At 33.9% G+C, this 13,336-nt stretch overlaps 1 protein-coding gene and 1 non-coding gene across 5 annotated transcripts in view; both read right to left on the bottom strand.

The window, feature by feature from the left end:
- Positions 1-13,336, bottom strand: part of Lyst (lysosomal trafficking regulator) — a 196,312-nt gene that overhangs the window by 97,646 nt on the left and 85,330 nt on the right. For all 4 annotated transcript variants that reach the window (XM_033761844.1, XM_033761845.1, XM_033761846.1 and 1 more), the window contains 5 exons: positions 11,279-11,524; positions 9,471-9,644; positions 8,424-8,573; positions 3,908-4,045; positions 510-708 (listed from right to left, as the gene is read on the bottom strand). In XM_033761844.1, coding sequence (XP_033617735.1) covers positions 510-708; positions 3,908-4,045; positions 8,424-8,573; positions 9,471-9,644; positions 11,279-11,524 — 907 coding nt within the window. The remainder of the gene's footprint in view (positions 1-509; positions 709-3,907; positions 4,046-8,423; positions 8,574-9,470; positions 9,645-11,278; positions 11,525-13,336) is intronic.
- On the bottom strand, positions 6,113-6,219 carry LOC117285496. The gene has a single exon (XR_004516552.1). It is a non-coding gene; the product is annotated as a U6 spliceosomal RNA (small nuclear RNA).

The raw sequence follows: 13,336 nt of genomic DNA, 5'->3' as shown, positions 1-13,336 counted from the left end.
CGTTTTCTTCTTCCATTTTTCCCTCTCTTCAAGTCAATTCTCTTTGCATGCAATACTAATTGTCGAATCTACCTATCAAATCCTACCTAAATTCGTCAATGCCCACTACAGATATCACGTAATCTATTAAATATTCTCTCCCCATAATGGTCTGCTCTGAAATCTTTTTGGTTCGCCATATGTGTACATTTCTTTTGGTACCAGGGATTGAACTCAGGACTTTGAGCTTGTCAGGCAATGCACAGTGCCACTGAGCTAAATTCCCGACCTAAATATTATTTTTTATTAGCTATTTGAGTGTGTCTCCTCTCTCTTGGTATTTAAGCTCCCTAGAGGTAGAGACCATGTTCATTCTATAACCCTCTGCCTTGTCCCCTACCTACTGTGTTATTAGGGTATTTTCTAGCACAGAAAGTGCATTGAAAGAATATCAAACAAATATGGATAAGGCAGAAAAAATAAGACAAAAGTGGAGATACCCAAACTCTAACAAAAATGATTATACCTACCTATGTGCAAAGAAAAGTAGAAGTTTGTGGGGTTGTGACAAACGTAAGTATTAGTAGGAGGGTGAACTGCTAAAAGGAAACTGAAGATAACTGTCAATAATTCCAAATCTGGAGGAGATCCAAGGACTTCTGCAATAATTTTCACAAATGATCTACAAACCTCTCGGGGCATGGATGTAAGCTGCCCCTCTTTATGTTCCTGGAAAAATAAAAATCAAATTGTCTTTAGATTTAAAAAAAAACTGTCAACTAACATTTTTCACTTAAGCAAGACATCCTTTTTAAGAGAATTCTTGGTTTACTACACTAGTCTGACCATATTTACCATTCAATTGAGTTGCTATTTCTCAGGTGAAGTTATCTTCCTATTAAAAATTCATTTAAAAAGAGCAATTTAACCCTGGCCCACTTATCTTATTAAACTGAGCACACTCTTGAGCATGGACTCAGAAGTCAAACTGCATAGGTCTGTATTCAAGCTCCTTCACTCATTAGTGTGATCTTAGGTATGTTACTTAATACTCTATGGTTCAATTTGTCTATAATGTAGAAATAATACTAATGCTACTTCATAGGTTTGTTATAAGGATTAAGTGACACAAATTCTTAGAACAGTGCCTCACATATGGTAAGCTACATACAGTTTGAGTATCTTTTATCTGAAATGCATTGGATCAGAAGTGTTTCATATTTCAGAGGTTTTTTTTTTCCACCCAGGTTTTGAAATATTTGCATAGACTTTATGGTTAAGCACCCAAAATGCTCTGAAATCTGAAATATTTTGAATATATGACACTGTGTTAATGTTAACTATTATTAATATTACTGTCACTACTACGACTATTACAATAACTATTACTTTGGCTTCTACTACTACAGGATCTGGAGGAATTTCTGATGGACAATCCTAGTTACATTAATGTAATGTGCTCCAGTTTACAAAGCTTCTCACAGTGGTTCTACAATGGTAATTACCTCTCTCTCTTTTTTTGGTACCAGGGATTGAACCAGGGACCTTATGCTTATGAGGCAGGCAGCAGAACCACTGAGCTAAATCCCCAGCCTTGGTAATTATCTCTTCTTTCTAGAATATGAGGCTCAAATTGAATATTTAATTAGTTTAAACCACACAGAAAATACTTAAATGTTTAAGTTATACTGCAGCTATAACTTAAACTCAAGTCTCTGACCTGTTTCTACTGTTTTACATCATCTGCTTGGAATAGTGCTTCTTGACAAGTAATTGTTAAAAATAAAGTCTGATTGTGAATTGCCTATATCCTCCAATTCTATCTCCCTAGTGGATGACAGCTAGCTCCCAGATTAAGGGAATCAGAAGTAAACTTCCTCATCTTTCCTCTTCCTATGCACAAATACACAGGTTTCCATCTGCTCCTCTTCATTCATTCTTATGCACTGTGGAATCAGAATACTTAGAGGTATGTGTTAATTTTGAGACAATTTAGCCTTACTACTTCACAATTAAGAGAATACTGAATTTACAAAAGAAAGAACAAAATCCCTTTGCCAACATTTCCCTAATGCTTAGTGGCCAGGCCAAGACAAGAACATATGCCTCATAACTTCCAATTTGGAGCTACTTCTGCTACACCAGCTGCCTTTCTTCTGAATCATATCTCTTGTACCTTCCCAACTCTCCTGGCTTTCATTCCTAGACCCAACCCAGCCCAAGTTTGTCCAATCCTGCCCCCTCCACTGACTCCTAGGAAATAGTCTCTGGTCTCCTATTTCATTTTTAAAAATTTCTTGACCTTTTGTTAACACTCTATACTTTTGCTGCTAGACTTTTAAATCACTGGTTTTTCTTATTGCTTGTTACGTTATACCACATACACTACCTAAAGTCCTTTGTCTTTTTCACACTATTGGAATCTCTCAAGCTTATCAAGAGTTTCCATGTCCACAGCCCTTTATTGGTCACATTTCTCTGAACTTTCTACATTATTTAGCTGAGGTCTATCATCTTGTGTGTGTTCTTCCCCTCTCTGCTCTGCCTTTCACTTTTCTGATTTTTATGATTCTTCTACCTCTTTAATTACTCTTTGTACACCTCGTTCTATAGCTAATTTTTCCTATTTCACATCCTGACAATGGATATCCCAAAGGTGCAAACTTCAGCCCTCTATGAGTTTCTCACTATACTTTTTATCTAGTGCTTTTCCATCCCTGAAGTTTTAGTTGCTGTCACTGAGTGTAATGCTGTAAACACAGAATGCACAAACCACAAAACTTACATGCTTACTTTATTGATGTTATCTTTTTTCTAGTCTTCTATCTTGAAATTTTATATTATATGTGACTCCCAAATCTCTAATTTAAATAGAATCAAGTCCTATTATTTTGTCCTTATAACCCCTAACATATTTGCTTCGTACTTCTTAGTTGAGGCTTATTATACTATACTCAGAAGCTAGTGAAACTGCTTTATAGCCGATATACAGTTAACTCGTTAATCTTCCCAAAATATCATTAAGACTCTGAACTTCCTTAAAGGTAACACTGAATTCATTTCTTTATATATTTCTCACAATACCTATCATAAAGCTATGAATAGCTGTTAAAGCTAGGCATGGTGGTGCACAACTATAAAATGAAACCTCTACAAACTGTGAGCTAAATAAACCTTTCCTCTTAACTTTGGGTATCAGATATTTTGTCTCAGCAACTAGAAGAGTAATTAAAACAAGATCATACAATCTGTTTTAAGGATACTGTTTCAAAGTTTCGATTCTTCACAGGCAGAAGCCCCTAGTGCCATTAAAGCAAAGGACTAAAAAAAAAATGTTATATATCCCATAAATATCTTGTACTTATCTAGCTTGACAAAATTTTAACAGATGCCTCAGAAATTTTAAAAGTTGGAAAATAGTCCAATATATCAGCCAATCAGATAAAAAGAAATTTAAAAAGAGAAAAGACTTAATTAGAAGCCCCAAGGCATAGACATTCCTACATAACTGGTGAAGTCAATGCCACCTTTTAACATAATATTTTGGATATATTTTCAAGATGCTAATTGTAGTATATAACATAAATCTTCAGCAAATTATGCCTACTGAAACAACAGTCATAAGTTATTTAAGGAAAATAGTACAAGTTAAAATTCATCAACTACAAAAGGACTACAAAATTATTATATCTCGACACATAAAAAATTTGATAATTGTGTTTATGGTTTTTTTTTTCTTTTTGTAATATGACTTGGGAAACATAGCAAATGTAAAGATCAAGAGGCAAAATTTGAAAAAAAAAACAAAACAAAAAAAAACCTGGAGAGGAGATAAGACGGAAAAGAGGGAAAATCCTACTAAATGTCCCATAAAAATTTGATTTTTGTAGTACCAAGTTATTGAGAAGAGAAAAAACTGCAAAAGTACCTGTAAAACCTGACAAGTCAATAGGAAGTGATGAACTGCTTGAGCATTCAGTAACTGCCTAATATTAAACCACTGCTGGTGGTGCTCCACTCGAATGAGGACTTCCAGAGCCGCTAGCAGAGTTTCCCACACACCTTGCTGAGAAAATAAACATACACTAATTAGCACACAGTTACTGAACAACATGCTGCAGGCTTTTTAGAAGACTCCCAATATAATAATTTAATTGTATATATGTTAAATAGTAAATATTAAATTTGTCTGAAAAAGTAAATCTTAAAATTTATTCCCCAACTATTATTTCTTGCTGTCAATAGGTCATTTCTAAATACCTATACTGAATGCAGCCATGTATTAAGGGCTTTAGTACATTATCCTTTCCATGGCATTAAATAATGTATAAATTTTTCAAAAGTTGAATTATCTTAAGGGATTTATTCAAATTAAAGAAACACACTGCAATATAATTGCTCTCAAATAATTACTCAAAAAGTGGCATTATTAAAATATATAAATTTCAATGCTACTCTGAATCATGGACAGTGAAAAAATTTGCATTTTTACTTCACTTACTTTTAAGTCCAAATAATAGAAATCTTTGTATTACAAACTGTGCATCTTTAGAGAGCAGTTAACATAGTTTGAACATGACTTAAAATGCTACTCCCATACTGAATCAATTAAATTATCCATAACACTAGAGAAAAAGAAATCTCCTAGATACTTATCGTACTTCCGATTGACCTTTCAACAAAGCTATTAACAAAAAACAAAATCAACTGCTATGGGTTGCAGGTCTTACTACTTCTTGTGTCATTGCTGGCAGAAATGAACAATGAAAAGGCCAAGGAATCAACACATTACTCTACATAAAGCCTTTCTCTTCATAAATTAGAATCAAGATGCCCTAAAAGAAGAAGCTATGTGATACCTCCAAGACCAGGCAACTCAAGTATGAAAATTTGATTCAGCTCTTAAAATAAAGTAGTTCTAAAGTAAAATAATGTCAATATAAGCAAACAACCAACAACAAAACCAAACAGTTTAGAAAATAACGTTTCTTCATTGTTGGTGGGAGGGCAAACTGGTACAACCACTGTGGAAATCAATATGGAGATACCTCAGACAACTAGGATTAGAGGTCCTGTTTGACCCAGCCATCCCTCTGCTGGGGATCTTTCTAAAAGAATTAAAAGAATGATACCACAGTGATATATGTGCACTCGTGTTTACAGCAGCATAGTTTGTAATAGCTAAAACTTAGAAACAGGCCAATTGCCCATCAACTGGAGCCTGGATAAAGATGTGTTTTTTCTATAATACGGAGTACTACTCAGCCATAAAGAATGAGAAATTAAAGACATTTATAGCTAAATGGATGCATATTGGAGCTATACTCTTAAGGGAAATAAATAGGACACGTGTAAAGAGTGAATAGTTTCTCTGGTGTGAAAAACTAAAAGTATATATAAGGTTCAAATTGTATAATTGATAATGTGAAATAGGAAGAAAGGGGCTAAAGGAGTCAGGGAAGGGAGAAAGGTAGGAAAAAGGAAGGAAGGGAAAAGAAAAAATATGAGAAAAGGAAAAAATGAAAACAATGTCTTTGTAGATAAGGAAGGGTGGAGGGGGTGAAGGGAGGGCTGGGTGTGGGGAAAAATAAGAACCAAAATTATCATGTAAAGGTACAAGATCCCAATGATGAATGTAACTGTACTGTATACCTAAAATGTACCAATAAACTCAATTAAAAAACTAGGTTAAAAAAAAAAACAAAAAAACGCTTGTTTCAAATCCATGTAAGTTATATGTATTTTGAATTCAATACAAAATTTTAAAATTAAGTAACTCCAAATTTGCTTGGTTTTATTTGAAACACTAAACTGCCTAAAATTTACTTAAGACAGAACTTCCAATCTCCATCTGAGTATAAATATTTTTTAGATTTAATTTTTATTGAATTTATTGGTACATTTAGGTATACATTAGGATCACAGTCATCATTGAGAATTTGTACCTGTACATGCTCTATCTTGATTCTTATTTTTCCCATTCCCCTGCTCTCCCTTCAACCCTTCCACCTCTCCATATACATAAGCTTTGTTGCCATTCTTTCCTTTCCCCCTCCCGCTCCCTAGTTTCCCTTCCCCTTTAAACATTTTCTTCCTATTTCACAATATCTATTATACATTTTGGTTCTCATTTAAAAATATGAAATGCTTCACGAATTTGTGTGTCATCCTTGTGCAGAGACCATTCTAATCTTCTCTGTATGGTTCCAATTTTAGTATATGTGCTGCCAAAGTGAGCACTTGAGTATATGCTTTATTATATATTTATACTGTCTTTGATTTAATTTGTTTACATATACTACCTCTGTATTTATTTACCTTTTCTCTCTGAAGTAGTAAACATATCTATCTTTTATTTTTTTAGATCTGAAAGTGAATATTCAGAATGAAAAAAGAAATCACATTTACAAAGTTTAAAAAACTGAAAAATGCCATCAATGCCCAGAAAATACTGTACAGAAAAATAGCAATAATTTAGTTAGTTGTTGACATTCCCTTTTAATACTTTCCCTTTACATTTGTGGCTACATTATCTTTGATTGCTTCTTCATATAACAAAAATTTATAATTTCCTATAGGACAAGTAGAAAAATAATTCTCTTTTCTCTAGCATGTTTAAGCTAACTTTATTTTTATTTTTATTAACTCACTGTTGGTAATGTACAATTTTTTTACACACTGCCGCCAAATTAGGGAATAATAAAAGTTTTTTAAATTCTAAAGGTGTACACGCTGAATCATTCTTCAAAAAATTATGTTGTAGAGGCGGGGATATAGCTCAGTGGCACTGTGCCTGCCTGGCAAACACAAGATCCTGAGTTTGACCTTCAATACCAGAAATAAAACATAATCAAATAATTATGTCTTGTGGTAATGTTGTTATATTCTAATTAATTCTAGATAATCTATTTTCTTAAATCACCAATACCTACTTTTGCCACACTTGGGAAAACAAGTCCACACTAGAACTGAGCAGCCTGTCTGAGCCTCTGCCATTAAGACTGTTGCAAGCTGGGAAAGAAAGGAAGCAGCGCTTACTCCTTTGTTGGGTCCTTTGAAAACTGGTGGCCCACCATTCCAAGTGTTGAGATACTGTGCCAAGACCTAAGATCTACCTATGTTGCTTACATTATGCTTATGATAGAGCTCTGCCTTTCATCATGATTCAGGTCTTGCATTTTGCCAGCATGGCTCCTCTACTCAGAAGTGTATCTGTTTCTCTCTCCTGGACCCAGATCCCCAGAATCATAGAAAGCCAGAATCTTAGTATATCGTTTATATTAAATATAAACCACCAACAGACCCACAGGCTCCTTCCTTAGTGAAGAATTCTGAGCCAGCCCAAGTTTTTATACTGACTTTCTAGCTCAGCATTTATCCATGATAGTTCAAAAACTTTGCATAGAAAGTAACTTCTAAATTTCTATTTACAACTAACTATCCACTGAAGCAATAAACTTATTTTTCTTCAGAAGACGGATTAGGTAAATATTTAAAAGTACATGCTTCTACTCACAATTGCTGAAATGTGGAAGCAACCTAAATACCCCTTGACAGGTGAGTGGTTAAGCAATACAGTAGGTGGTATATACATACAATGGAAAAGTATTCAACCTTGAAAAGGAAGGAAATTTTGACACATACTATATCTGAATGAAACACTGAAGAAATGCTGATTGATTGTGAGTTAATCACAAAAAGACAAATACCATATGATTCCACTTATATGAGAGAGAGTAGTATCATGGCTTGTATCTAGATATCCCCCCAAAGCTTCATGCACTCATAGGTGGGACTTATCAGATCTGGCTGGATCCAGGGTGTGTAATACTGGGATTAAAAATGCAGTACTAAATTAGTCCACTGATTGGAATTAGCATAGTTCTGGGTGTGGATAATGGAAGCCCCCACCCCAGGTATGGGTGGCACCAATCAATAGGCTTATAACTCCGATGGAGGAGAGAGGGAAAGCAGGTTGTGGTTTGTTGCTCCTGCTCGCTGCTTCACTGGCTCCTTCCTGCTTTGCCATGAACCATTTCTGCTCGGTAATGCCCCCCTGCCATGCCTGCCTTGGAGCCAGCCAACTATGGATTGAAACCTCTACAAACTGTGAGTTGAAATACACCTTTCCTCCTTTAACTTGTGGGTGGTGAGTATTTTGTCCCAACAATGAGAAAGCAACAGAGAAGTAGTCACAGAGTAAACAAGTTCAATTTGCCAAAGATGGGGAGGGAGGGAATGGGGAGTTATAGTTTAACAGATATGGAGCTGTGATTATACAAGGTGGAAAGAATTATGGAGGCAGATGGTGGTGATGGTTATATGACACTGTGAATGCATTTAATGCTAGTGAACTGTACACTTAAAAGTGGTTAAAATAGTAATTTTATATTAATATGTATTTTACCACAATAAAAGAATGAAAAGGAGTACATATTACATGCCTGTGCTTTATTCCATATCTTCCAGTCAAGCAACAGCTCCTCTAACAGTTTAACATCTTGGATTATAGCATTAGACTCTACATCCAATTTAAACTCTTCATTCTCACTGATATAAATAATCTCTTCACCACAGCAACCCTCAAGAAGCGTCTATGGAAAATAATCATTAATATAAGATACATTAATAACTGATTAAGCAATAATAAACAGAAACATTAAGCCTTTAACTTTAGCAACCATAACATTAAATTCAAAGGACAACAGCAAATAATTCTACATTTCACAAAGTATCTTTTGTTTTGTAAAATAATTCAAATAAATAGAAAATACCGAAATTCAAATATTTTAAAGTGACTACTTGGTTTCAAATCCACATTTTAAAAATTGATTTAAATAATTAAATTTTATTTAAATAGTAATTTGAATCCATTTAAATTATCTGTTGTTAGTAAAGGATCTGTGCCACAAATTTATGTGTCTTATGGTTTAAAGAGGTATGGTAGAGGAAAAGGTAAGGAATCATCTTCTGCCTTAATACCATCATCCTCAGAGAAATTCTTTCACAATATTACCAATAGTTATAGCTAGAAAAGTATTTAAATATACAGAATGTCAGGATCATAACAAAAGCTAACATGGATATTTATAACTTTAAAAACTATAGGCAGTGGCACATGATGTATCTGCAGTGCCTGGAGAGCTGAGTTCTCTTCCATAACTGCAGGAGTAAAGCAAACAATCTAATCAATCACCGAAGAGAGGCTGTCCTGGGGGACATTTATGGTCCATTCAGATCTAAAATTCTTTGAGTTTACTTTCTTTCTTACTTTTCTGAAATGTTTAAAAAAAAAAAAAAAGGAAGAAAATGTGATTACTTAAATGATGAAGAGAACCAGAAGATTACCTTGGCTTAATTAAATATATAGTAATGAACTACTTTAATTTTCCTCAGGAATAGCTGAAACATAAAACCATTATTAGGAGACTCTGATGAAAGATGAGGATCACTACATAGGAACCATGACAGTAAATTATATGAGGTCATACCTTCAAAATGTGGAAGCCAACAGTGCATTTTTGTTTGATCAACACCTGATGAATCATGGAAAGTCCATTGCAATTGTCTAATTCATGCATTCTCTGTTGGTTGTATTTAATTAAAGATAGTATAATTCGTAGTGCTAATGCCTGAGTTTCTTCACAGCCACTTAATTCAACAACCTAAAAAAAAAGAGGATAATCTGTTGAGAGTAAAAATTTTATTATGTGTGATTATCTAACACAGTTCATAAGCAAATTTAGTTTCTATGAAAGTATTCAAAGGGTGCACAAAGACTACTTAGACCCCTCCACACAAAGAGAACACAGCCTCGCAATTGAGTCAAAGCATGGGAAACTGGGAAAAAGGGTTCCCCGGGCTGGGAGAAAACCAAGAGTGGGTGAAGGTCTAAAGTGAAGTTTGTGGTACATCTGAGGAGGCTGCAAGTGGCCTCTTTGACTGAAGATTAGGCCAAAAGGTAGCATGAGGATTTTAAGGAAACTAAATTTTATTTTTACAAGGGAAGAGGAAGGATTAAAAAAAAATGTTTCTAAGTTTTAAATGTGAAAATATACCTCAAAAGTTTTATTGGCAAGAATTCCTAAAGTATACATGATAGAATTTTACCATTTTCTCAAGGATCTAAACACTGTGCAACAGTAGCCATTTCAAGATTATATTCAATACCTAGATGAAGGAGGAAAAATCAAGAATACATATTTTGAAATTACAGAATAGTATGAAAGGAGATCACAAAATGTTGACAAGGAGTTAAATGAAGAGATTTCTAATTTTAAAATACTAGGGGAAAATTTAGATAACAGCAGAAAAAAATATTGAGAAAGAAGAAAAGTGTTCATAGTAGGGAACACTAACACCAAAAGCTGATACATCTCATATTGCAAAATTAATAAAAGGCAGGCCCATTAAAGAAAGTAAGCCAGTTAGGGAGGTAGTATGAAAATTTGCTGTTTTAGTAGTTATATTTAGGGACAGGGATTTAGCTCAGTGGTTCTGCCACCTGCCTTGCAAGTGCAAGGTCCTGAGTTCAATCCCTGGTACCAAAAAACAAACAAACAAACAAACAAACAAAGAAGTTGTATTTAAAGATAAAATGACACTCTGAGGATGAAGTTAGATAAAGGTTTTGGTTACACAAGGATATGGGCCAGAGAAAAATAGAAATGATTGTTCCAAAATGAGACTACTTGTGCTCCTATTATAGATTTTAGCAATCCTTGAAATAGTTAATATGTAATTAACTTCACTCTGTACCAGAAAAGTTAGTCTCTACACATAATAACTAAATAGAACAGATAATTTGTTATAAAGTGCTACTTAAGGTCTAAGTCAAACTTTTTGTATTTTTTCTCTTTATTAAAAAAACCTCCAAACCCAAATAAATCAAAAACATTTTCACTTATATGTTGACCACTGGTTTTGTCCCCATGTATTGGGAAGCTTAAGGGATAAAAGTTTCACAAACCTGATCTTTAAAAATATATTTCTTTCATATCACTACTACAGCAAGCATTTTTCTTTCCCAATGCAATTTAAAGTCTTGTACATTTAACATTTAATTGTTCCAATTATATTTATGGACAACAGAGAAATTCTAAAAGCTTCATAAATCAGAAAAAAACACATAATTATCTGTGGCAAAAAGCTTGTTATCGTTAATATGTGATTTATTATCTGAAACATTTAGTAAAGTTGGGCATAGCATTTTTTGGTAATCCACAAGAAACTCTTTAATTTTTTCAATAATAAAGAAGTAGTTTCTTTTTAAACAAAAATCATAATCAGTGAGTCTTACCCTAGCAAAGAGAAAGACAAATATTCCAGTTCCACCAATCTCATGCAGAATTCCTTGAATAGTATTACATTCAGTAGGCTGGAGGCTCTTTAGATGGGAAGGTTCTAGTAAGATGCTCTGGACTTCTTTTGAGCTGAAGGGCCTTTGAGAAAGCTGGGTTTTCATGTGACTCTTGAGTCTAATCACTGGCTCATAGATGGTATACTGAGCAGGAAGTGTTGTTGTATAAACAATTGAAAGACTTTCCTGAAACAAGTATTTGTTTTTAATAGTCATAAAATGAAGTTTAAAGTGTAAGTTATCACCTAGCAAATAGATATTTCAAAGTGGAAAGACACTTAGCTAGTCTATCTTTGTTTTAGAAAAGACAGCTATTACACTGAACAAAGATGAACAAGAGAAACAAAAGCTGCTTCCCACAAAGGAAATGACGAGTGTCACTGAGCTGTGACCAACACCATGAACTACATCAAGACTGAGAATCATACCATTTTGATTAATTTAGAATAAGCATGAAAGTGTACTTACTGTTATTACAAATAACAGCTAAGTCTTATGCCACATTTATTATACACTAGGCACTGTTCTAAGAACTTAGGAATTTGGGAACTCTGGATCAATTTACCCAAATTTTTGCCATGGATTTGGGTTAATTTGCCCACATTTTTGCTCATTCATTGACTGGTTATTCACTTAAAACTGACTCTAAACTATATTTTTCTGTTAGAATAAAATTCCATGCTGTCAGCACAATTAAGTAAAATTCAATAGAATTTTCAGTATTTCTCCCTGCAGAGAGTAGTTTCAATCAATTTCTAGCACTGTGTCTAGCTTCTTTGAATTTCTTTGAAAACTAAGGTAAATTTAAATGCAGAATGAATTGAAAGTGCGATGTGTTACCCCTGCATACATGGAAAAAAAATAAAAAATAAAAATGAAAAAAATTAACATTTGTAGACCAATATGGCTGTCCATTTCTGTACAATGCCAACTCAACACAGTAAATTGGGATGACTTTTTGCAAAGTTGGCAGCACTGTTAAAGTTTTTCAAAAATCAATTTATATATATGTGTGTGTGTGTGTGTGTGTGTGTGCGCATATATATAGGGAAAATAAACAATAAGTGATAATATAGCAGAAGTAATATGTGAGAGTATAAGTGCTATGGAAAAATTAAAGTAGAACAAGTAGATGATAAAAAGAAACAAAGAAAAGAATAATATCCAGAAAACAGCAAAGTTCTGTTGCTGTTGCTACGTGGGTTTGATTACAGAAACTAATAAAGTATTCTCTAAATAATGAAAAAAGAATAAGATAAGACTGACTATAAGAGCGAGAAGCAATTTAAATATGTTCAGGGACCATTTTCATCTCCAGAATTCAGGATTATTTTAATGTATCATTGCCTTTTCTCTTTTACTTTCCTTTTTAGTTTTATTTTAGGATTCCCTATTTTTAATGTTCATACAGAGATTTCTTTAACTGAAATACCGAATAGTTTCTTTGGTGTGAAAAACTATAATAGTACACAGGATCCTAATGAGATAATTAATAATGTGAAATAGGAAGTAAAGGGCTAAAGGTGTAGGGAAAGTGGGAAGGGTGGGTGAAAGGTAATAAGGGAGAGGAAAAAAATATGAGAAACTGAAAAATGGAAATAAAGTGTTTGTAAATGGGGAGGGGAAGAGAGGGTGAAGGGAGGGCAGGGACAAGGGGAAAAATGAGAATCAAGACCTATTATGTAAAGGTACAGAATCCCGATGATGAATGTAACTGTATTGTATACCTAGATTGGACCAATAAATTCAATAAAAAGAAAAAAAAAGAATGAATTGAAAGTGATCTCAGTGGCAGCAGCTGCTGAGCTCAGGGTTAGGGAATGTTTTGTACATTTAATGTCTTCTCAAAGAAGTTGATGGGGCTCTTGGGCTTAAGTCATTTATGACTCATGGCAATTTAAGTACAGTTTCATCAGGAATACCACTGGCCTACTTGTGCACCAACAAAACCGACTACACAATCTGTTTCTGTACAAAATTTCTGGCCTGTGGCTGACA

This window comes from Fukomys damarensis, unplaced genomic scaffold, assembly GCF_012274545.1.
Source record: "Fukomys damarensis isolate Sample0158 unplaced genomic scaffold, DMR_v1.0_HiC HiC_scaffold_10, whole genome shotgun sequence".
NCBI lineage: Eukaryota > Metazoa > Chordata > Mammalia > Rodentia > Bathyergidae > Fukomys > Fukomys damarensis.
Note: the sequence above shows the minus strand (reverse complement) of the source record. Positions and strands in the feature narration are given on the sequence as shown.